Source organism: Tamandua tetradactyla, chromosome 5 (genome assembly GCF_023851605.1).
Source record: "Tamandua tetradactyla isolate mTamTet1 chromosome 5, mTamTet1.pri, whole genome shotgun sequence".
Taxonomy (NCBI): Eukaryota; Metazoa; Chordata; class Mammalia; order Pilosa; family Myrmecophagidae; genus Tamandua; species Tamandua tetradactyla.
The window spans coordinates 30,111,844-30,136,119 of record NC_135331.1 but is presented as its reverse complement, the minus strand read 5'-3'; the positions used below and the strand labels follow the sequence as shown (position 1 = coordinate 30,136,119).

The 24,276-nt window shown below is 38.8% G+C and overlaps 1 protein-coding gene and 1 long non-coding RNA gene across 9 annotated transcripts in view; one reads left to right on the top strand and one right to left on the bottom strand.

The window, feature by feature from the left end:
* The window catches only part of LOC143683929 (solute carrier family 5 member 4-like), a 55,693-nt gene extending 46,441 nt beyond the window's left edge, over positions 1-9,252 (bottom strand). For 6 of the 8 annotated variants that reach the window (XR_013175735.1, XR_013175736.1, XM_077160421.1 and 3 more), the window contains exon 1: positions 192-9,252. Coding sequence is in view for 5 of the 8 variants with exons in the window: in XM_077160421.1 (XP_077016536.1) it covers positions 192-326 (135 nt within the window). In the remaining 3 variants the exon portion in view is untranslated. The remainder of the gene's footprint in view (positions 1-191) is intronic. The other 2 variants (XM_077160422.1, XM_077160425.1) reach the window with 2 other exon arrangements.
* Positions 9,253-20,012: 10,760 nt separating this feature from the next.
* The window catches only part of LOC143683927 (uncharacterized), a 38,856-nt gene continuing 34,592 nt past the window's right edge, over positions 20,013-24,276 (top strand). The window contains exon 1 of the long non-coding RNA XR_013175733.1: positions 20,013-21,801. This is a non-coding gene — a long non-coding RNA (uncharacterized LOC143683927). The remainder of the gene's footprint in view (positions 21,802-24,276) is intronic.

Sequence of the window (24,276 nt, the reverse complement as noted above, 5' to 3'; positions counted from 1 at the left end):
TTAACTCATGCAGCTCAGTGGAAGCGTTACCTGTGTCATGCAAAAGAAAACAACTCTTGATAGAAATATAATGAATTAGGTGAAAACCACCTCATTTTCCCAGCGCTGTCACCTCACACCTCTCCCTCCCTAAGATGCCTTCCTCCCATGCCTTGCATCCACCCTGTGAGCCACATTGAGCTCCCACGTACCCAAAGCCCAACAGTCATGACCACCATGATGTAGATGACAATGGCAGAAATGTCAGCAGCATTTTGGATGTGCTGTGACATCACAGGTGGCTCCTGGGGCCTGTCTGTGGTACTGGGGCTTAACGTGCTGGCCATGGTTGCTGGCAGTTTCTTCCCCAGGCTATGGCTGGCCTCTTCTTTATATAAGCTCTGAGTTAATAATCACCCTAGGCATGTGTATTCTGATATCAGAGCCTGCTCCTCACGTGGGGACCTTTAAACCTCTCCCCTGAAGCTTATCTCTGATGACCTGGCTCACTCAATATGATAAAGGGCATATATGAAAAACCCACAGCTTACATGATACTCAGTGTTGAAAGATCGAAAGGGTTCTCTCTAAGCTTGGGAACAAAGCAAGAACAAAAATGAAAAGCCATCAAAATTGGAAAGGAAAAAGTAAAACTGTCACTATTTGCAGATAATTGTTGATAAGCCTTGCCAGAATCAATCATTTCATTATGATTCGCAAAATAGTGTTTTTATAATTCTATCATTCTTTATACACATTAGTTAATGGACATTTTTTTGCAAAGTAATGGCTTCACTCACTAACTAGGGCTATTTAGTTATCCTAAAATTCAGTTTCTAATAGAAAGATGAATTATTTCCTTTTTTCCTTTGTATTACTAATTTACAGATTTCAAAAGTTGCCTCAGGTGGGAACAAATGAATTTCTCCTTCTACTTTTTGACCATCATAATGGACTTTTTTAATTTTCTTGATTCAATGTGATCTTATTGTTTCAATTCACTGCATTCTTTGTCCTTTTTTATACTGAAATTGTCCCAATTTGTCCACTGGAAGTTTTAAACTTGTCCCTGGGTCCATTTGACACCCTCATGGGTCTACCCCCATAAATTTTTACTACTTTCGTGATTCCTATTCATCTCAAAATTTGTAAAAGGACCGTCTACATTTGTGTTCCACCCATCAGATTTCTATCCTTTCTCTAATATGGCAGAAATGCACCTCACCGTCTCTACTCCGGGAGCTACAGTTGTACCCACAGTAGGATTCTTGAAGTTGCCTTACAACTCATGAACTTTCTTTTATTTTTGCAGTCTTTTTTCTCTCTGCAATTTCTTTTGGATAGGTACTATTGTTATTACTTTATAGTCACTAATCACTTCTGCAGTATCATGTCTAGTCATGATCTCATCCAGTGTATATTTTATCTCAGACATTGTAGTTTTAATCTCAAGAAGTTCAATTTAGATATTTTCTACATCTTCCATGTCTCTACTTAAGAGGCTCAATCATTCTTCTACTCTCTTGAACTAATGGCATAGAAGCCTACTAACTGTCTCTGAATCTTGCCTAGTAGTTCTATCATCTATGCAATTTCTGCACCAGTTATGGATTGAATGACCTTTCTGCTTATTAGGCATCATGTTGTCCCTCTTCATGGCTTATGTAGTTATCTGTGGAAGGACACAAGACACTGATTTTTTCCTTTTGGTTGTTGCGGAGTTTTGTTTTCTATGTATATTTTTGTCTTTTATTCTGGGATATAGTAAAGTTACATGGGAACAAGATGATATTTTTAGAACACGTTTTACATTTTTCTAGGAAGAACCAGCTCAGTCTCTATCATATATGAAGTAAACTCTACTGAATAGTTAAGATGATGTCTCATAAATTTTGGGTTCCTTGTGATAACTGATGTGGACTGTATTGAAAGTTTCCTTTAATTCTTCATGATGGTTTTTAGCCTCAGATACTTAACTCCCACACATAGGCTAAACATTACCCTTATCAAGGCAGGAGGGGAAACCTCTGCACCTCTCTATGGTCTGCATATGTTGGATGTCAATAATTTGGTATTTACAGATCACAGTTGGTGTCCTCTCTTTTATCTGTCTACTGTCATGAGGCAGAGTCTGGGGCACCTTCAGAAGGTGGTGTTATTGTATTTACCCTGAGTTGCCGTCAATGAACTTGCCAACACCTGGTGGAAAGAAATCAAAGTAAGAAAAATGATATTGCAAGTTAGGAAACCAAATGTCCACTTCCATTTTTACAAATAAAATAAAAGGGAATGAATAGATGGTCAACCACCAAGTTTCCATACTCTAGAAATGGCTTACTTGAAAGGGATAGCAGAAGAGAAGACAACCTAACAAACACAATTGAAGGAAAAAATATTCCTTGGGCGTATTCTCTCAGGAGATGAACTTGAACCACTATTACCTGTCCCTGCTTTTATGTGGCCAGCAAGTTCACCTGCCTCTTCCTCAGGCTGGAGCCCCGACATGCTCAGGAAGGCCATGCTGCCAGAATGGTGCCAGAAAAGCATTCGGACACAGGAATATTATTCAGTTCCAGAAAGGCAGGAAGTACTGTGCTGGTTTAAAAATGGTGTGTACCACAGAAAAGCCATGTACTTTAATCCTGATTCAATATTGTTGGGTGGGATCTTTTTTATTGTTTCATGGAGATGTGACCCACCTAACTATGAGTAGGACCTTTTGATTAGATGGTTTCCATGGGGATTTGTTTCCATCCATTCAAGGTGGGGTTGCTTACTGGAGTTCTTTAAGAGGGAACCATTTGGGGAAAAGTTTCAGAGCCCACACAGAGACCATTAGAGACACAGAAAGAAAATGCCCCCAGGGAAGCCATTTGCAAGGAGAAGTCTGGAGACAAAGCAAGCAGAAGTTGCCATGTGCCTTGCCAGATAACAGAGAAATCCGGAAGCCATCACCTTTTCTTGAGTCAAGTTATCTTCTTTTGGATGCCTCAGTTTAGACATCTTTATAGCTTTTGAACTGTAAACTTGTAATGTAACATATTCCCTTTATAAAAGCCAACTCATTTTTGGTATATTGCATTTCCTATAGCATTAAACAAATGAAAACAAGTGCTGATTCACTCTGCAAAATGGATGACCTCGAAAACATCTCAGTAAGTGAAAGAAGCCATACACAAAGGGACACAGATACTATGATTTCATTCATAAGAAATATTTTTAAAAAGTCAATCCATAAAGACGGAGCATGGATTAGTGTTTGCCCCAGTGTAGAGTAAGAGATGTGAAATGGACTGCCAGCCAACTGTTATAAAATGATTTTTGTAATGATCAAAGTTTCTGAAATTAGAAGTGGTAATACTTACTTGCACAACTTCACAAATATGGTAAAAACCACTATATTACTCACTTTATAAAGATAATTTTTAGTTTTGGTGAATTAACTTTTACAAAGTAGTAATGGATATACATAAAGGGCGGGGGAGTTAACTAGAGAGACAGAGGGAGAAAAAGAGACAGATTGAATGATAAAGGAAATGTGGCAAAATGCTAAATATTGATGAAACTGGGTAAGGCAATGCAGGAGTACCTTAAGATATTTGGGCAATCTTAAGTCTGCAATGATTTCAAAGTAAAATGGTAACAGGAAAATCAAGTGAATGAGAAACTGAGGAGAGTACTAATTGGAGTCCATGAGCACAGAGCAGGATTTGGTTTCACTTTCCCATGAGCTTGGACCACTGGAAAGTCCTGCTGCTTATGTATGATGCACAGTGATAATCTGCCTTGCCCTAGGGCTAGAGCTGGGAGATGCTCAGGGCCAAACTTGGCCAAACTTGGAGCCACAGAAGCCATCACAGTTCTCTGAGGGCAGTTTAGTGATGTCATAAATGAGGAGCGCTTTTGATCTAGCCACTGCTATCTCTGATCTCATCCCTTACCAGACTTCCCCGCTGATGTCCTTATGTCTTCTCAATGGGCTCCATGCTTGTGCAGGAAGAGAGGAGGGTTATGTAGTGACTCTAAAACCATGGTATCTTGGTGTAGGGTCCAAACCCTGAGGAACAAAAAGCAGCAGTGTATGGAAGAGCTCACTAAGGGCGAAGTTTCTAGTGTGGCCCAGAAGTGTGGTGTATGTGTCCATGCCTCAATGAGTACACAGGGTCTTGACACTGGGGCCACTGGAGCTCAGTAAGGCTCATAAACATGGAAATGACTATTTTCCCTCAGGAAGGGTTGCTGTTGAGGTTCTGGGGACTGGGCCTCTGAGAGGCAGAGGGGCTTATATCACTGAGCACTGTGCACCCCAGGAAGAGCCCAAACCAGTCTGGAGGCAGCAAATACCGAGTCTACTCCTCCACATGCTGCTTTCATCCATACTGGGTCTTGGGTTCTTCTGGGCAAGTGATCTCCAGCTGCCTATGTGGGTTTGACTGGAGTAAACTTGGATAGGGCATCCGGCCTTAGAGATCGGAGAGTTTGGATTTAGCCTCAGAAGGGAGATAGATTTTATTAATAAAACCAAACCAAACAAACAAACAAAAAGGGAACATGAGTCTTTATTTTAGATAATCCTTCCTCTCGGAGAGAAGCAGCTTAATGAAGTTATTATAAAACCTAACATCCAAGTAAGCAAAATGGTCGAGCATAGACCACAGTCCCTGGGCCAGGCCTGATCAGAAACTCAAGAGCCAACTCAGTCTTCTCTTATCAGAAATTTGTGGTAGAATGAAAAGAGACTTGGGGCAGTGAGGCTGAATGAGCTGGGGAAAGAACAGTGTCCACGAGTGGAACATGGAGTCTGGAGTGGTGTGGGGAAGTGGTTGTCACTAAGATCAGGGTTGCTGGTAGCCTCATCACTATGTACCCTACACACCACCTGACTTATTTTCACATTTTCCACAAAGGATGCAGCATGTGGATTTACACCCTGATGTACATACCTTACCTCATTCGGAACAGTTCCTGTCTTCAGACCCAGTTTTGTCTGGCCCTATCTTAGGAGGTGTTTCTGTATCATAGGCTATCAGAACAGGGAGCATTTTAAATTGTTCTAAATTCTGTTCAAAGATAGATGGTGGCGGGGGGGGGGTGGTCCATGGGGTGGGGGAATGGGTCCAGATGATGTTGAGTGTGGGTCTGTGGCTGCCTGTGGATCAGTGAGGCTCAAAGATGGAAAGGCAGGACAGGGGGTCCACAGGCAGCAGGAAGTCCAGAGGACATCGAGTTTGGGTCCACAGATTTCCAGCCTGCAAAAGGGAGTGAAGGAGGATGCATGCAAACAAGTGGACCTCACTGTTTGGGTAGAAATCCTGGCACAGGATGAGGGGGTGAGGGAGGACCCTTCAGCACACAGGAGCAAGTTGGCTGAGACGAGAAGGAGCAACAGCAGCAGCAGCGCCATCTCAGCTCACCCAAGCTTTCTGCTTGGCCTCAGGTCCTGGCCAGTTTTGTTCTTCTGAAATCACAGCCTTTGCTCTCCATGATGTCACTGCCCTCCATCCTGCAGGCCTCCTCCTGCTGCCGTGCTGAGTCCCTGCTCAGTGGGACCTGAGAAAAATCTCTTCTTTTCTTAATAAGGACTTAATAGGGCCTGTATTAAGGCTAATAAATAAATAAAAATAAGCATTTATTTTCCTCATGAGGCCATAAGAAAAGCTGTAGCCTTCCCCTTGAATGCTTGAAATTAGTGGGTCTTGGTAGATCTTAAGTTGGCAAGCATCTTATTTAACATGGACATAAACATGTGTGGGTAAGTGTTCATATTTTAGAAATGATGAGCTATGATATTAAAAGTAATTAGCTTTATCTCATAAATCTTTCTTTCTTTAAGTTTATTTTAGCTCTTATCTCAAACTTCCCATTAATGTCTCCTGGTTATGGTCAGATATATGTGCATGACATTAAATTATAGATTAAAGCTATATTCAGTATAAAGAAAAAGACCACTGGCATAATGTATTATAGCCATGGTTCATATTCAGTGTCTGTTAAAAGAGTTGTGAGGCACAACCAAACACATCATTGCTACTTACTGGAATTAGAAACTTCTTTAAAAGTTAAACACATTAATTTAGTTTCATTTGTCACAAGTTCTTCTGAGAAAATGCACAGTTTTCACAGCAGTTTTTGTTTGTTTTTTTTTTTAAGCTGTGTTCAGCGGTGTCATTGCTTTTCCATTTGTTGAATTCAGGTTGACCTTTGGTGAACAGAATCAAATAGGATTAAGGCAGGAATTTTCAACTGTGGAACAGAGCAACAGATGTAACCAGCTTTGAAAGTGGAAAGGACTGTTGATGTACTGTTGCCCAAAGGGAGCATCAATGTGGAAGAAAAAAGGAAAAGAAAGGGGAGGAAAAACATAGAAGAGGAGGAGTAAAAGGAACCCAAAATACCTCTATAGGTCTTTGTAATTGTGATGAAATTATCCTGCAGTTTTAAAATCATTGTTCTTTAAATAAACTGTTTCTTTAAAACTAATTTTTCCCTTTTATATTTTAAAGACGCCATTTTTAAAAATTTATAATACACTTTCAAAAATATGGATGGCTAAATGGATATGGTTTGGAAAATCAGAATTACTACTGAAAGCGACTTCTTTCTACCATCTTATTTGTTCCATTTGTGCTGCAAAAGTGTAAAACTGAGACTGTTGCATGCAAATTATTGTATTAGGTTCTGAACATAAAGTAACAAAAGGTAAGACTCAAAAATAATCATACACATATAGTGAAACCCTAATAGATTTTTGAATAATATAGGTGAAACTTTTAAAAGTTATTGCATGTATGTCCTAAAAGAACTGGATGATTTGACTTTAGAACACCCTGGTTCCTGATACTATTGATTCCCTAAGTAAACTATTGTAGTTTGTGCTAATGAGTAATCTTTGAACTGTATAAAGAACAAAAATGCATAAAGAAGAATTTAAAGCAAAGGAATAATTCTATGCTTCAATATTAATATCTGAAAGTTATTTAGAGAATTTAATGAGAAAGTTTATGAGGAAAGATATAAACAATTGAATTATTATTTGTTTGGTTTATTAAAATCATGTGTTAAATTTTAAAGGAACATTGTGGATTTAAAATATTTAAATGGCTCAAAATCATTTTAGCATTTCACAAATAGTTTCTATTAGTATGCAGTCTATTTGACAGCTCTAATGCCTATAGTTCTGGTTTAAAAATATGTGAAAGAATGAATGCATGTAGGAGGATAATAATAGATAAAATGACAAATTATTTAAAATAAGTGATTAAAAATTTGGAATAAGGAAGGAAAATTTTAACTTTCTGAATGAAAAGGTATACTTCCCCAAACAAACAAACAAAAAACCCATCCATAGTTTCATCTAATATTTAAAACAAGTTTTTAAATAGGTACCCAACCCCCATCTGTGATTTAGCAATGTTCACTTCAAACCTGTAAACTATGTATGTATCTTCCCTCTACTGTCACTACCAAATCTAAGAAATAATCCCTTGTCTGTCTTATTTATCTTTTGGTTTCTTTTTGTTCTTTGTACTAACAGGTAGTGTAAAGACTTGTAGTTGAAAGGTACATATAGAGTAATCAACCATAAAATAGTATAGCAAGGGTAAAATACCATAAGGAGATGCGGTATATGCAATCTGATGTGGAATTTAGGAGGAAGGAAAGATTTCATGGTGGAAGTGACATTTGAACATGTATCTTACTGATTTCATAGAACTGAAATGCAGAAGTGGGAGAGAGACATTTTGAGTAGAATAAAGGGTCTGAGGACTCATTCCCTCGTGAAATCTGTCCAGTGTCTTTCTCAAACATTCAGTTTCCTTCATCTGCCTACTCTTGCATGTCCTTATCTCTGCACATGCAGGCCCTCTACCTCATGTACCTCTGACACAGTTGCTTCCTCCTGTGTGAGGATCCCGCCTCAATTACGAAAGCAGAGACCAATGTTCCATCCTTTGTGTTGCTTATTCATTTTTCATACCTCTCTATATTACAGTTATTGGTTTTATTTGTCTCTTTCCTACTAGATTGAACCTCTAAATTCACAGAACAGATTCCTGGAGTCCTACTATATGCCAGGCAATGTTGATAGAGTAGTGAATAGGATAAAGGCCTTGCCCTTGGAGAGCTTGCATTATACAAAGGTAGAAAGATTATAAATAAGCAAATAATGAAAGAATATCATTTCAGATTTGGTAAGAAAATAAAGCAAGATAAGAGATTAAAGAGTGATGGGGTGGTGGTATTTTAAGTAACTTGTCATGCAAGTTTTTTTGAGAAAGTGATGTGTGAGTAGATTCCTAAATGGAGTGAGTCATATAAAGATAGGGGAAAAGAGCTTCTCTGGCAGAGGAAAAGCAAGTGTGAAGGCCCTGGGGTGTAAATTTACATTAAGGGTCATAGAAAATTCTATACAGAATTGATATTTATGCTGAAAGATGAATTAGGGGTTAGACACCCGAGCAGTGAAGTGGGGAACAGGGAAATTTTACATGGAGATTACAGCCATGGTTGCCTTACTGGAGGAGACTGGCAATTAGAGGAAATGATGGGCAAGTGTGGCTACAGCAGATTGAGCTAGTGGGGTGAACAGTGCAAAATGAAGCTGAAAGCTAGGCTGGGGCTAGATCATCCAGGGCTTTTGAAGGCCATATTTAGGATTTTATAATTTATCTTAAGGAATCTGGGATCTTATTGAAGAGGTTTAAGCAGAGAAATGGTGTGGTCAGATACCATGCTTGAAAAGATCACTCTCACTTTTGTAAAAATGATTGTAAGGGATAGGAAGAAGAGCAGACAGGACTAGAAACAAATAGTAGTCCAGGCAAAAGATAAGGGTTTAGGCTAGAGTAGTGACAGTAGAGATGAAGAGAAATAGATAAGTATATATTTAACTGACAAGATCATGCTTTTGGTGTTATATGTAAGAAATCTTTGCTTAACCCAGAATTTCAGATATCTTCCTATGTATTCATTTAAAAGTTTTATAGCTTTAGATTTTACATTTAGGTCTATAATTCCTTTTTGGTTAAAATTATTTTTTTGTCCAAAGGTATGGATTGAAGTTTTTGTTGTTTTGTTCGGTTTGGTTTTTGCATAAAGATATTCAATTATTCCATCATCATCTGCCCAAAAGACTACCTTTTCTCCTCTGTATTGCCTTTCATGTTTGTTGAAAATTGATTATGTGTGTGTGGGTCAGTCTCTGGACTCTGTTCTGCTCCAATGAACACAACACCACACAGTCTCAATTACGGCTGCCTTGTCATGAGTCTGAAAAGTCCTTCAACTTCATTCTTCCCTCCCTCCCTTTCTCACCCTCTCCCCCCTTTTCTCTCTCTCTCTTTCCTTATCTGGCTAGACACTTGTCCATTTTACTGATTTCTCAAAGACCTAGCTTTTGGTTTCATTGATTTTTCTCTATTGTTTTTTTATTTCTACTCTGACCTTTATTATTTCCTTTCTTCTATTTTGGGTTTAATTTGCACTCTTCTTTTTTAGTTTCTTATGCTGGACGTTGAGGAAATTGATTTGAGACCTTTATTCTTTTCTAATATAGGTACTGTGTTTATATTTCCCTATGAGCATTGCTTTAGCTGCTTCTTACAAATTTTGATACGCTATGTTTTCATTCAGTTCAAAGTATTTCCTAGTTTTTCTTTGTGTGTTTATTTTGAGACATGTATGATTTAGAAGTGTGCCATTTAGTTCAACACACTTGGAATTTTTCTGAATGTTTTATCTTTTAAATTTCTAATTTAATTCCATTGTGAGTACAGAACATACTCCATATGATTTAAATTATTTTATATTTATTGAGACTTGTTCTATGGCCTAGAATATGATCAGTCTTGGTAAATATTCCATTTACACTGGGAAAAACATGTATTTCATCCAGGCAAGAATTAGTTTGTTTTATTTACCTGTTATATCACTTTTATTTTCCAAGTGCTTAGAATAGTATCTGGCACATAATAGTGTATTACTACATTTTTGTTGCATGTATATGTGTATATATGAAATTATATATTTATTTTAAGAGTTGACCCTAGAGCTCTAGGCTTAAATTGGGGGGAATATGTTTTCTTTTTTTTGGCATGGGCAGGTACCGGGAAACAAACCCAGGTCTCCAGCATGGCAGGTGAGAATTCTGACACTGAGCACCATTGCACAACCCTCTCCATAATTTCTTTTAAGAAGAGTCTTATGGGATACAATTTAGGTCAAAATTTGCTAAAATAAGACTTGTTTAGAATTAAAAATTGAATGAGAAGTCCTAGGATTCATACCCAAAAAGAACTGCCTCTCTGGATACTAAAAGGAAAATAAGTTTGGGACCAGATGGGAGAAATGTGAACTGGCAAGAATGAACTATAACTCAGTTACTCAGCTGCATCACAATCACCTGGGGCATGTTTTAATCTAAATTTCATTTCATAACGGCAGAATAATCCCTATTCAATACTGTATGTTTGAAACTGTAATCAGATCATCTCCCTGGATGATGTGATTTAGTAAAAAATGGTTGTTAAACTGGATTAGGTGATGACATGTCTCCACCCATTTGGGTGGGTCTTGATTGGTTTATTGGAGTCCTATAAAAGAGGAAACATTTTGGAGAATGAGAGATTCAGAAAGAGCACCGAATGCTGCAGCACCATGAAGCAGAGAGTCCACAGCCAGTGACTTTTGGAAATGAAGAAGGAAAACGCCTCCCGGGGAGCTTCATGAAACAGGAAGCCAGGAGAAGAAGCTAGCAGATGATGCCGTATTCGCCATGTGCCCTTCCAGATGAGAGAGGAACCCTGACCGTGTTCCCCACGTGCCCTTCCACTTGAGAGAGAAACCTTGAATTTCATCAGCTTTCTTGAACCAAGGTATCCTTCCCTAGATGCCTTCGATTGGACATTTCAATAGACCTGCTTTAATTGGGACATTTTCTCAGTCTTAGACTGTAAACTAACAATTTATTAAATTCCCCCTTTTTAAAAGTCATTCTGTTTCTGGTATACTGCATTCTGGCAGCTAGCAAACTAGAACAGCAGGTATTTAGTAGCTTTTCACATTGTGCACAAAGCAAAAGTTAAAATTGTGTACTAATAAGAGCTACCATCTGCTTACTTACTATATGCCAGACGCTGTGCTAAATACTTCATATACATTATTTCATTTAATTCTCCTAACAATTGTGTGTGAGGAGAAAGGATTATTGTTCACATTTCCCCATGGAAAGGAAACTGAAACTTAAAGAGGTTAACTTGCCAAGGTGACAAAGTGTAATGAAAATTGCATGTTAAATTTAAAATGGTCAGAGACAATGCAATGTTTTTAACAGAGAATATACCATGGGCAAGGTAAGTTCTCTGCACTGTAAGCAAAAAAAAAAAAAAAATTACTGAGCCAAGATACCAAGAATATTTCAAGGATAAAATACAGTCCAGAGAAAAAGACAGAGATAGAAGCCAAGATGGTGGCTTAGCGAGGTGTGGGATTTAGTTTGTCCTCCAGAGCAGCTAGTAAATAGCCAGGAACAGTACAGAACAACTGCTGGGGTCACAGCAGTGACTGGACACACAGCGTACCCCAGTCTGGACAAGATGGATTAGCTGTGAGCCCACCCAGAATCGTAAGTCCCACAAGTCGTAGCCGCCAGTGCCACTGCCCAACAGGTTGCTTCCCAGAGTGGAAAGGAAAGAGACTTTAAAAGCAGCAGGAAATCAGTGCAAACAAACTCCAATTCTTGAATTAATTAACAGATTCTGACTACTAAAAATAGGCCCCCAGCTCAGCTGAACCTCGAGTAAAAGCTGAGGTTCCTGGTTTTTGCCCCAGCACAGAGTGGGGCAGGGCTGATGGAAAAAGAAAAAAAATACTGCAGGTTTTTTGGATCAGACAGCACATAATACTTCAAAGGATCTGGGCCCTGAAGGAAAGGAGCGGGCACATAGGACCTGTAGATACACAGAGCAACATACCAACTTAAGCTCTTGATTAGCAAATCTGAGGAACGGGGGCCCTGCTCTGAAAAGGATTTTTTTCTTTTCTTTTTTCTAGGTGTGTTTCTATGGCTTGACTGCTCTTTGGATACAACTGCAGGGCTTCTCAGGCTCCAACTGTCCCAGGCATGGGCAGAATTAAGCTTGCTTGAGAGCCTGTCTGGAGGCTGTGCCTTCTACAGGAGAGGGGTGGGGCCCAGCTCTGGTGGAATCCCCCCTCAAGGAATTCAGACCCCAGGGTCTGGAAAACTGAAGCTACTAAAGCCAACCTACAACCTCTCCTCTATCTCAACCATGCCCCCAGCAGGGAGAGTCTGCTGAAGTTAAAGGTACCACATCACTTTAAGCTGCTGGAACTGACAGGCAGACAAGCACCACATACTGGGCAGGACAGGAAAAACACAGAGTCTAGAGGGTTCATAAGAAAGCCTTTCCATCTGCTGGGTCTTACCCTGAGGGAAAACTCATGCAAGTGACACCTTCCTCCTGAGAGGAGGTCAGTTTGGTCTGGGAAAATCTGACTAGGGTCTATAATACCTAAGTAGACCCTCCTAAGTGGGGAGAAAAAGGTGCCATACAGGCAGTACAAGAAACAAGAAAACAAGAACTGAAAAATTCTGAACTATTAGACAAAACCTAAGTTAGAGAGGTCCAGAATAAGCTGAACTGAATGTCAAAGAACAGACAGACAACAAAGCCATCCAGCAAGAAAATCCTAGGTAAAAAAAGTGAAAACAATCTCCAGAATAAACTAATTAAGAAAATTAAATAACTAGATGCCAGCAAAATAATAATAGACCATACTAGGAAAATTGAAGATATGGCCCAGTCAAAGGAACAAACCAACAATTCAAATAAGATACAGGAGTTGAACCAATTCATTCAGAATATTCGAACAGTCATTCAAAACCTCATCAAAATCAAATCAATGAATTGAGGAAAGATATAAAGAAGGGAAGGAATGAACAAAAAGAAGAATCACAGAACTTATGGAAATGAAAGGCACAGTAGAAGAGATGAAGAAAACAATGGAAACCTACAATGTTAGATTTCAAGAGGCAAGCCCTGGCCTTTCTGTTGCTATGAGGACATTTCATGGACTTAAATCATGATCACACTGGCTACATCCACAGCTACAGGGACTGCCTTCTGCAAGGAGTGATGCTTAATCTAATCACCTGAAGGTTTTTAAAGAGGATTCAGAAGAGACATTCATTCTTACTGCTTCAGCCAGCCAGGGTTTCCTGAAAGTTCATCGAAGACCTTCACTGGAGCTGCCAGCTCCTGGCCTGCCCTACAGACACTGGGCTCTACATCCCCATGGTTACATGAGACTTTTTTATAAATTTTATATTTAACAGATATCTCCTGCAGAATCTGTGTCTCAAGAGAACGTAGTTAACACAGCTACCCTTACTTTGAATTTGCAGAATGTTTGGCAAAACTTATTCCTTGTACTGTGAGGCAGATAGAATTTGAATTAGATGATCAGGGATGCTTAGAAGAGGAGATTTCTAAACTGAATGGAAAATGCAGCCTGTTTACTTCTTGCAGATTAAAGCAAAATATAACAAGTAAGTGAGAAATTAAGAACTGAAGTTTTGGTAACAAAGAAAACAGAAATCGATGGTATGGAAAACTGTGGGCTCCTAGAAAGCAAGTCCTCAGAAAATAGTGTAACACATGATCATTTAACCAAACATGGTAATAGTCAATTCAGGATAAGCAAGGATTGGAGATGGAGTTACCCAGAAAGGATCTGTGGAAGATTCTGTGGACTAAAAGAGACAGACAGACAGAAGGAAGAACAGCTTGAATCAGAACCATTGAGCCTAAGGTCTGAAGTCATGAAAATGCAGACCATGAGAGAGGATCAACCTGTGCCTATGGAGGGGGTGAGTATGCCCAACAGGGAGAGGGTGGGCCTTCTGCTTCAATGTTCAGGAAGAAATCTGGTGCAGCACATTCCCCAGAGATTGGGGTGAGCCTGGCAGCCACTCCATTGTTCTAAAGGTGTTGAGTGTGTGCCCAAGAGATGGCAGATGATCTGAGTACAACCAGGATACTTAAGGAGGGTGGGGCCAGAAAAAAAATGTGGTCTCCCAATTTTCTCCAACATTGCAAGCCTCATCCCAGTGTTTGCAGAGATCCGGACTGCTGCATAGGCCTCTGCATAGGCCTTCAGAAAGGGTGGGACTGTTGCTCCCTAAGGCCCTAAGGACGACTGAAGCTCAGACTTTGAAATCTAATGTAATATGCCCTGGAGGTTTTTGGAATTGTTTTGGACCGGTGACCCCAGTTTTCCTTCCAATTTCCCATATGGAAATGGGATCATTTATCCTATGGTTCCTTCTTTGTACATTGGAAGCAGATAACTTGTTCTAAGTATTCACAGGTCCACAGCCAGAGAACAATTATGCCTTAAAGAGAGACTATGCCTGTCACTGAATTTGATGATATTTTGAACTATTTTTGAATCGGTGTTGCATTTGACTCTTACTGAAATGGTTTAAGGCTTTTTGTAATACTGTGATGAAATGAATGTATTTTGCATATGGAAAGATTTATTGCTTTGTACACAGGACAGAAGAAGCATTCTTTGTACCCAGGACAGAGGAACACTCTCTCTATAGAAAGCTTTCATTGCTTTCTAAATAGAGATTAAGAATGGTTTAAGGTGATATGAAAAGTTGCAAAGTTGAAAAGAGGTGGATACTGAAATAGTTAAGTACAGATGTCAATTGGGGCTAGGTAATGGTGCCCAGTAGTTCTGTTGCTGTGGACTTAAATCAGCAACATATGAAATTCATCTATTATCTATGGTTGGCTATGGGAGGGGCTTTCCACAATGAGTGATATTTCATTTAATTAGCTGGAGGTTTAAAAGCAGAGCTCAGCACAGCCCAGGAGCTCAACACAGCCTAGCACAGTACAGCCAGCTCAGACCCAGAGTTTGCAGATGCAGGGAAAGCTGTTTTTATCAAAAATCCCAGAGAGAGAAGCTCAGCACAAATTGCTGGGGGCCTTCCCAAATTGGTAAATTTGTAACTAAATAAGTCCTCTTTAGAAAAGCCATTCCATCTCAGGTGTGTTGCATTCAGGCAGCTTTAGCAAACGAAGACAAAAACCAAGAACCTTATTCATTAGACCTTAATGAAGAAGACTTTCTCCATGTGGCTACCACAAGGGACCCTCTCTGTCTCTCTCTCTCATAGAAACTGCATTTCCTCTTAGTTGAATGAATGACTGCAAATTTAGTATTGAGCATCTGTCTTTAAGCAACGTCTTTCTACACATTTTGTTTACTGGTGTCTGTTCACTCATCTGGAAGGGATATTGGGAACAACATTAAGCAAGGTCTAATAGGATAACTTGGATTTCAATGATTGTTTAACTGACAAGGGAGTTTTACTAGGTGTGGTAGTTAGATTCAGTTGTCAACTTGGCCAGGTGAGAGTACCTAGTGTTGTTGCTGCCAATGGTACGTGAATCTCATATGTTGCTGACTTACATCTGCAGTTGGCTAGGAGGCGTGCCTGCTGCAATGAAGGACATTTGACTTAATTGGCTGGTGCTTAAATGAGAGACCACAATGTAGCACAGCCTCAGCAGCTCGGCATTCCTCATCTCAGCACTCGCAGCTCAGCCCAGGCCCTTGGAGATGCAGAAAGTCACCCCGGGGAAAGTTGTTCGAACCCAGGGGTCTGGAGAGAAGACCAGAAGAGACCATCCTGTGCCTTCCACATAAGAAAGAACCTCAATGGAAAGTTAGCTGCTTTTCCTCTGAAAAACTAACAAAATAAATCCCCTTTTATTTAAAGGCAATCCGTCTCTGGTGTGTTGCATTCTGGCAGCTAGCAAACTAGAACACTAGGTATAAAAGTCATGTTCAGTTTCTTTACACAAATACATTACTCCATTTTCTTCTGACATAAAGCATTATTTGCAAAAACATTGATGAGATTATAATGTTTTTTTTTCCATTATGGCACTTGATTTTTTTCTAGATGTACAGAGGATACTTCTTCCCATAAAACCCCAGTAATTTTACTATTATATGCCATGCCAGTAATCATTCTGAATCAATCATCAATGTGTACTATAAACATGTAGCTTAAAACATTTTTTGAATCCAGAAAAAGATAGTATTAAAATTATTTTTTCATTGTCTTTGCTTTGGGTATCTCTTTTAGGTATTCTAGTGAGTCTATATTGGATATTCAAGGCCTATCTTCCACTGTTCACATTTTTCTCAATCTTTTATCTTTATTTAATATCTTCAATATCGTGCCCTTATTCAGTTTCTATTTCCTGAAGGCCTTATCGTGTCCCTGTGTTTCTTCATGCATTACATTTATGAAGTTATTTTTCTTTCTTATTTTTCTTATTCATTACTGAGCTCAGTCCCTTAATTTTAAAATTTTTCTTATCTGGTTTATGACAGTCTTTAATATCTGGTTGAATTTTCTTAATGCTCACACCTACTTTTGAAAAAGTCCATTAGAGTATGTAAAACAGAGCAGGATAAAGAGCTTTCCTTTATTTGTAGTGACATTATCTCATACTGATTCTTTGTTCCCTGCATTACTTTTGTATGGGGATTGGCATGAATATTTTTCCCAATTGTCATTTTTATGAATTTCTTGTTGATATTATTGGCATTAGTTTGATTCAGAATAGCCTTCCCAACCTCACAAAGCTGTCTCTCTCTCCTATTATTCTCGGCAATGCTAAAATCTATGGGAGCCTTCTATTTGGTATTTCCTGCTTTTATATTTCATTAAAATTGAAATTGCACCTGTCCTTCATTCTTTATTTTGTTTTTCTATCCAACCACTGATTATTGCTCCACATTTAAACTCTTAGATTAGAAGGTATACCAGTCTAAGTAGTATGTACTCCAGAAAAGCCATGTTTTAATCCTAATTCAATCTTCGGGTGGCAGGGGGCAATTCTTCTGATCTTGATTCAATATTGTAGGGTGGAAACTTTCAACTAGATCATCTCTACAGATATGTAATGCACCTAATTATGGGTGTGACCTTTTAATTTGATGCAGATGTGACTCCACCTGTTCCAGATGGGTCTTGATTAGTTTCCTGGAATCTTTTAAAAGAGAAAACATTTTGGACAGAGTGAGAAATGACAGAAACAATAGAAGCCTCAGAAACAAAAGAAATGACAGAAACTTCGGAGAAGAGCTGACACAGATGCCAACATGTGGAGAGCAGAGATAGGGATATATGAAGATGCTTGGAGTCCAGGAGATGTTGCCATCAGATGTTAAGAAAGTGAGTAGCTGAAGAGAGCCAAGGGAAGCCAAGATGTGAGCCTGTTCCACAGAAGGAAAGTGAGTAACCTGCACTGAAATAGAGAAAGCAACAGAGCCCAGGAGCAAGGGACCAGCAGCTGCCAGCCATGGGACTTCCCAGCTGACAGGGGTGTTGCAAACTCACTGGCCTTCCTTGAAATAAGTTATCTTTTCCTGGTTGCCTTCATTTGGACATTTTTATTAGGCTTAGAATGGTAAACTCATAACTAATTAAATTCTCCTTTTCAAACCCATTCCAGTTCTGGTATACTACATTTCCACAGCTTACAAACTGACACAGAATGAAAAACTACCACCATATTGTCAAAACCTGCCCTTAAATGTTTTCAGAATTCCTGTTTTAGATATATGTCTTAAAATCCATTTTGTTTCTGAATTTTAGTTTATTTATATTTGAGCATTTTTCTTACAATTATTAAATTTACTTTTTTCTTATAATTTAATGCTGCATTTTCTTTGATTTTTCTCAGTCATATATGAAGGATGTGATTTCAGAATTATTTTCTTTTTCTTTGGTGTTTAGGAATTGGGTTTTAGTGATGGTCATTTATTTTCAGTTGTTTTTTTTAAGGTTACATCTACTACATTTGAGTCCCAATCACAGAGGTTCAGAGTCATTATAATGGCATGTTAGCCTAGTTTGCTAGTTGCCGGAATGCAACACACCAGAGATGGATTGGCTTTTAATAAAAAGGGATTTATTTTGTTGGTTCTTCAGAGGAAAGGCAGCTAACTTTCCACTGAGGTTCTTTCTTATGTGGAAGGCACAGGATAGTCTCTGCTGGTCTTCTCTCCAAGCCCCTGGGTTCCAACAACTTTCCCCGGGGTGACTTCTTTCTGCATCTCCAAAGGCCTGGGCTGAGCTGCGAGTGCTGAGATGAGGAATGCCGAACTGCTAGGCTGTGCTACGTTGTGTTCTCTCATTTAAGCACCAGCCAATTAAGTCAAACGTCACTCACTGCAGCAGACACACCTCCAAGCCAACTGCAGATGTGATTTGCAACAGATGAGGTTCACGTACCATTGGCTTGTGTCCACAGCAACAGAACTAGGTATGCTCACCTGGCCAAGTTGACAACTGAATCTAACTAACACATGGCACCTACAATTTTACTATCAAATGAACTTCCTATTTTCAGGCATATACACCATGAACCCCGCAACAAATTGTTTAATGCATGGCCTAAAGAATCATCATTAACTTTTGCCCATGTTACATTGCAAAGCACGAAATTAGACATAACCTCTAGAAACAATGTACTGATTGGTGCTCATATAGCAAATAAAATGCCAACACTAGATAATGTGCCTTCAGTTCAGCTATCCCATCACTGCAGAGGGGAAGGGGTCTAGCCTCATCCCTACTGCAGCTGCCCCAGAGGTCCACAATGATGGTGAGGGAGGATGGCTACTACTGGTCTACTGCCACAGTCTCTGACACACAGAAAGATCCTGAGAGAAAAGTTTCCAATGAGACCTCAGGGATGAAAGAAATTCAAGGAATTAACCCAAATCTGACAGATCTAGACCTCATACACTAAAGATTCTTCTCTTCCCATGTAGGGGATGGTTTCTCTGATACTGCCACCACCCCACAGTGAAACTGAGTCACTGCTGAGCTTTAGACTCAAGAAAGGAAGCAGAGCTCTGGAGCATCAACAACTGCACTGGGGATGGAGGAAGACTGAGACCATCCACATGGCACAAAGTCTTCCAGTTCTTTAACCCTCCTTATAGTTAATCCTTTATTTATCAATTCTTTAAAAACCTCAATTCACATCAATACACACCACTCAAGCCCACTTCAACAGTGTTGACTGTAATTCCTGCCTTTGCATATTTGTAACATTTTCTGAATTCACAGTGAGTAGATGTAACAAAGCACAAAAACTGTGGTTAGATTAATGAATGGAAAGGGTCAGTTTTTTGTCACATTTTACATAGTGCGTCCCTTTTGTGTTCCCTTCTATTTAGCGTAGCACTCATAAATTTCTGTTGCTGCCATCACTGCTGGAAGACAAGTATTGTGAAAACTCAAAACCTCTCTCTCTTGTGAGATTATGATTCATTAATTCATATAACAAGGAGCATTTTTCTTGAGATCTGGATGACCTAGAACTTGTTCTCTCCTCTGAGGGATACTGGGTTCTTTGTTGTCCAGGATAAAAACGTAATTGTCCTACTTAATAGAGGGCTGCAAATGTCCTGTTAAGTCACATGGGGTCTCTGAGATGGACTATAGAATACTCCTGAGATCAAGGATAGGAATCTCCCTTGGGGGATTTGCAATCATGCTGAGAGCAGGCTGGAATTCTTGGGATGTGGAGCTCTCTGAAAGAAACAAATAAGCCACAGTGCACCTTCTTTTATAAACCATAAATCATAGCATCTGCAGCATGTGCAGCATAAGCAAGAGTATGAAAAGATGTTTAGTATCATAAGTCATCAGTTAAATGCATACTAGAACTAGAAGGCTTTACTCCCATTTCTTCCAGAATGGACAAAATTTGGGTAAGGAAGGACTTGAGAAGGGAAGGTGAGCAATTACTACTTGTGTAGCCACTCCTTATTTCAGTGCAGGTTGCTCAAGACAGGTGTGCAGGCCTTTACTCAGGGAGGTAAAGGGAGACATGCAGAGCTCACTCACTAAACCAGTGAACCCAAGCTCAGTGGGTGGCTTTGCCAGATGATGAGTATCAACTGCCCATCCAGGATTGATCAGTTGAAGGTGAATTAATTCACTGTGGAACTCTCATGTGGCAGTTGCTCTGCAACGTCCTGGATTCTGAGCCAGTACAGGAGCCTAACAGACCACTGCTCACCTGGGGTGGTCACTGATTCTAGGGAGGTTCACACAAGGAAACTGAAAAGGTGAAGATGTCGGGGGAGAATGGCCAGATGGCCACAAGTTTTTACACCACCTGATCCTTCAGAAGCACTTCATTGGGGAAAAATTGCACTACATTTCAGGCCAGGAATGTAGTGCAATTTGAAATGTAGAGGAATGAGGTTGGGTCAAGATTTGGGCCATTTGGCTGGTTCAGGCAATTCTGAAGGGCATCAATCCTCTCTCCCTAGCAACATTGGCACAGGAAAATTTAGGAAAGTGAGTGTCTTCATTTGCCAGGGCTACACTGACAAATATCACCTACTGGCTGCTTAAGGAACAGGGATTTCTGTTTCATGTTTTGGTAGGGTAGCCAAAATCGATGTGTCACCAATGTCATGCATTCTCCGAAATCTTTAACAATCCTCCATCACAACACCAATATCTCTCTCGATCTCTCTGGCTTCTCCTTCTTCTGTCATCTACTTCTGTATTCAAATTCCTTTGATCATAAGGACTGCAGACACACTGGATTAAAACCAACCCTCAACCAAATGGGCCACACCTGAACTAATATTACCATAGCAAAGGACCTATGTCCAAATGCATTTACATCCAGAGGATTGGGGATTAGGAGTTGGACATATTAATTCTGGGGGAACATGATTCAATCCCCAACAGAGAGTGATGCGAGCTCTTGGTTCAGAGGTCCAGGGGTTCAGGGTAATGATAATTATTATTGAGGTTTTGGGTATTTGGGGCACCTGCCACAGTTGCGGCCCCAGGTTCCAACACACATCAATATTTTGACTCTGGGAAGTCACCTACATTCTCTAAACTTCAGTGCCTTTAACTATTTTGATAACAGATATTCACTATGAGCTATACAGCATAGTACCCATATGAAAGATGAACATCAGCATCCATCCCTCCTGTCCTTATGTCACCCAAGAATCCTTCTCTAGAGGCAACTAGTGCCACATTATCTGCTTATTCTTCAAAAATATTTAACAACTGAACTTAGAGAACCTGTATGAATTGTAGTCATTTTTAAGGATTTAGTTGGATTTATTCAATTTCAGCCTCATAAAATAATGATAAACTGACAATTAATAATAATAATATTTAGGACCTATTAATATGTCCACACCACAGAATAGGGGACCGAGGCAGAATGGGGCTAAGTTACCTTCCCAGGTACATGGTACTTCTAATGGGATGCTCTCAGTCACCATGCAGCAGCCTTCTTATATTTTGCCGTCTATTTCACCTATTTCCCATACAATTAGTCTGATCAGTATTTTAAATGTACAGCAAAGTACAAGATCCACCTTCTTAATCCAAATTTTCATTTTGCTAGCTTCTGAATAAAGAGTTCAAAAGTTTGGCAAAGAGATCAATTATTAATAATATCTTCCCCACAATCTTCTGCTAGCAAGATGTCAGTAGCCCTCCAAATTGTGAATACCTTTTCCAGGACATTCCCTCAAATACAAGAAGAAAAGAAAATGTTATTAATGGATTCAATCACACAATACACAGAAGGAGTGATAGTCCATCTAAAAAATGAATGGTTCATCCCCAGCAGTGTGTCAGCACCATCCAAATGCACATCTGGTCAACCAAGGATAGACCCTCAATATCATACTCTGAAACCTACTGCACACAAGGTACTGTGGAAATTTAATCACTGGGTTGATTTAAGAGTAATGATTCAGGAAAAAGCTAGAAAAACATTATAGTATATCGATTACTATTAATATATAATTCACATATAATTCACATACCACATAATTCACCCTGTTACAGTGGGAAATTCACTGGGTTGTAGTATATTCACAAGGCTGTACATTCACGACGACTATGTAATTCCAAGATATTTTCATCACCCTAGAAGTACACCCTCTAGTGATGTGCAGTCAATCTCCATTATCCCCACTCTGAACCATGGCAACTAAGATTTGTCTCTACAGATTTGCCTATTCTGGATATTTTCATATAAATAGAATACAGCATATGGTCTTTTGTATCTGACTTCTTTGATGTAGTATAATGTTTTCAGGTTCATCCATAGTATTGAAGTACCATTACTTCATTATTTTTTATAACTGATTATGATTCATTGTATGTATATGCTGCTTCTTTTTTTTTATCCCTTCATCAGGTAATGGGTATTTAGGATCTTTCCACTTTTGGCTAGACTGAATTAATATTGCTATAAACATTCACGTGTACATTTTGGATGAAGAAAATTTCCATGCCATGCACAATTTGAGACAGTTTCACATCTACTCTTCAAATACGAACACCATTAATTCATACTCCTTGCCAATCACCAGTGCAATGTGGCACATAATGGTAACAATATACATTATTGTATTTTCTCTATCCTTAAGGATAAAATTTTCAGTCATTCACCACTTTCTATAATTATAGCTCTTGGATTTTCATTGATTACTTTTATCAGTTTGAGGAAGTTCCCTTCTATTTATAGATTGCTGCATGTTCCATCTTGAAGGTGTGTTAATTTTTTTTTTTACAAAAATAAAGCAATTGTTTTCCTCATGCTAAAACATGTTTTACTTTGTACATTTAGTCACTATCATTGTATACTCTAGGCATTCGTAGATTAAATCTTGTGTTGATTGTTTTACTGGTATGTTTTTTTAAAGTTTCTTGAGATGATTATATACATTCAAATTTTATTTTATTAACAACATGGATTTCATTGATTGACTTTCATGTATGTGGCAACCCTGATTTTCAAGGTTAACTACACTTGATGATGATATATAATCATTTTGTTTCTGATGGATTTAATTTTCAAATATTTTGTTGAATATGTGTGCATCTTTAGAAATAAGGGATACTGAGCTGTTATTTTCTTTGATGTCTTTGGTTTTCATATTACAATGAGATGTTTGGAAAAGATGCATCCTTTTCTACGTTTTGAAAGAGTCTCTAAAAGTTTCATTTTAATTCTTCTATCAATACATATCAGACTTTGTCACTGAATCACAATCAATCTGCTCATAAGACTTTCTTTATAGGAACTTGTTTTGCTTTGTTTGGTTTTAGTTTTTTAGCTACTTTGATACCCTTACATGTTATTGGTTCATTCAGATTTTTGAACAAAGGAGAGCAAACTCAATTGAAAATTTTATTTTTTCTTCAGTCAGTTTGGGTAAACTGTCTGATGATTTAGTCCATGAAACATAATTTGTTGACATAGAAGTGTCCATAGTATTAGCATATAACCCATTTTGTGTATGTCAAATTGGTAGTAAAACCATTTTCACTTTTGAGTTTAGTAATGTGAGTTTCTATTCTTTGTTCTCTATGAAAGGCTAGCTACAATTTTATCAACTTTGTCGGTCTATTCAATGAAAGAAATTTTGGTCATTCATTTTCTCTATCAAGCTTCTATTTTATCTATCTCCACTCTCATCTTTAATTCTTTTGATCTGCTTTTGGGGGGTTGAGTTCGATCTTTATTCGGTTTCTCAAAGTATAATTGCACAGCCTGGACTTATTCAGGGATAGTTTCTAGTGATAGCTTCTTTTCTAATATGTACTGGTCTGTGTTAGGGGATCCCAAGTCCAGTCTCCAATCTGTTGATTCCCTAGGAGTACATACTGGACTCAGTATATAGTCTTATTCATGGTTATGATTTGTTACAGTGAAGGTACATTAAGTAACCTCCACAAAGGGAAATGTGTGAAGGGCAATGTCCAGAGGAAACCAGTCTCAACCTTTCAAAAGACCTCCAAAAATCGAGTAACATGGGCACACTGAATTCCTCTGGCAAATACATATGACATATTTCACATATTGTCTGACAAGAAGCTTATTAGAAACTGTCCAGGATTTTCATACGCAGCTGCACTGACAGGCACCTTAGTCTATCATGTACATGAATTGAAAACACCTAGAACAAAACTGGTGTTCATCATAACCCTTGGTGTTCACACATCTAGTTTAAGCACAGTGAGCCACTCTCATCAGAGAATGACACTTCTATCAGGAAATACCACTCTTATCAGGAAATGGCAGGAACTCTAGATATCCCACATTAATAAGAAAGAGCCAGAACTACACATGTTTTTAAAGGAGCCCACGGCAAGATATTTTGCTAAGTATAAAT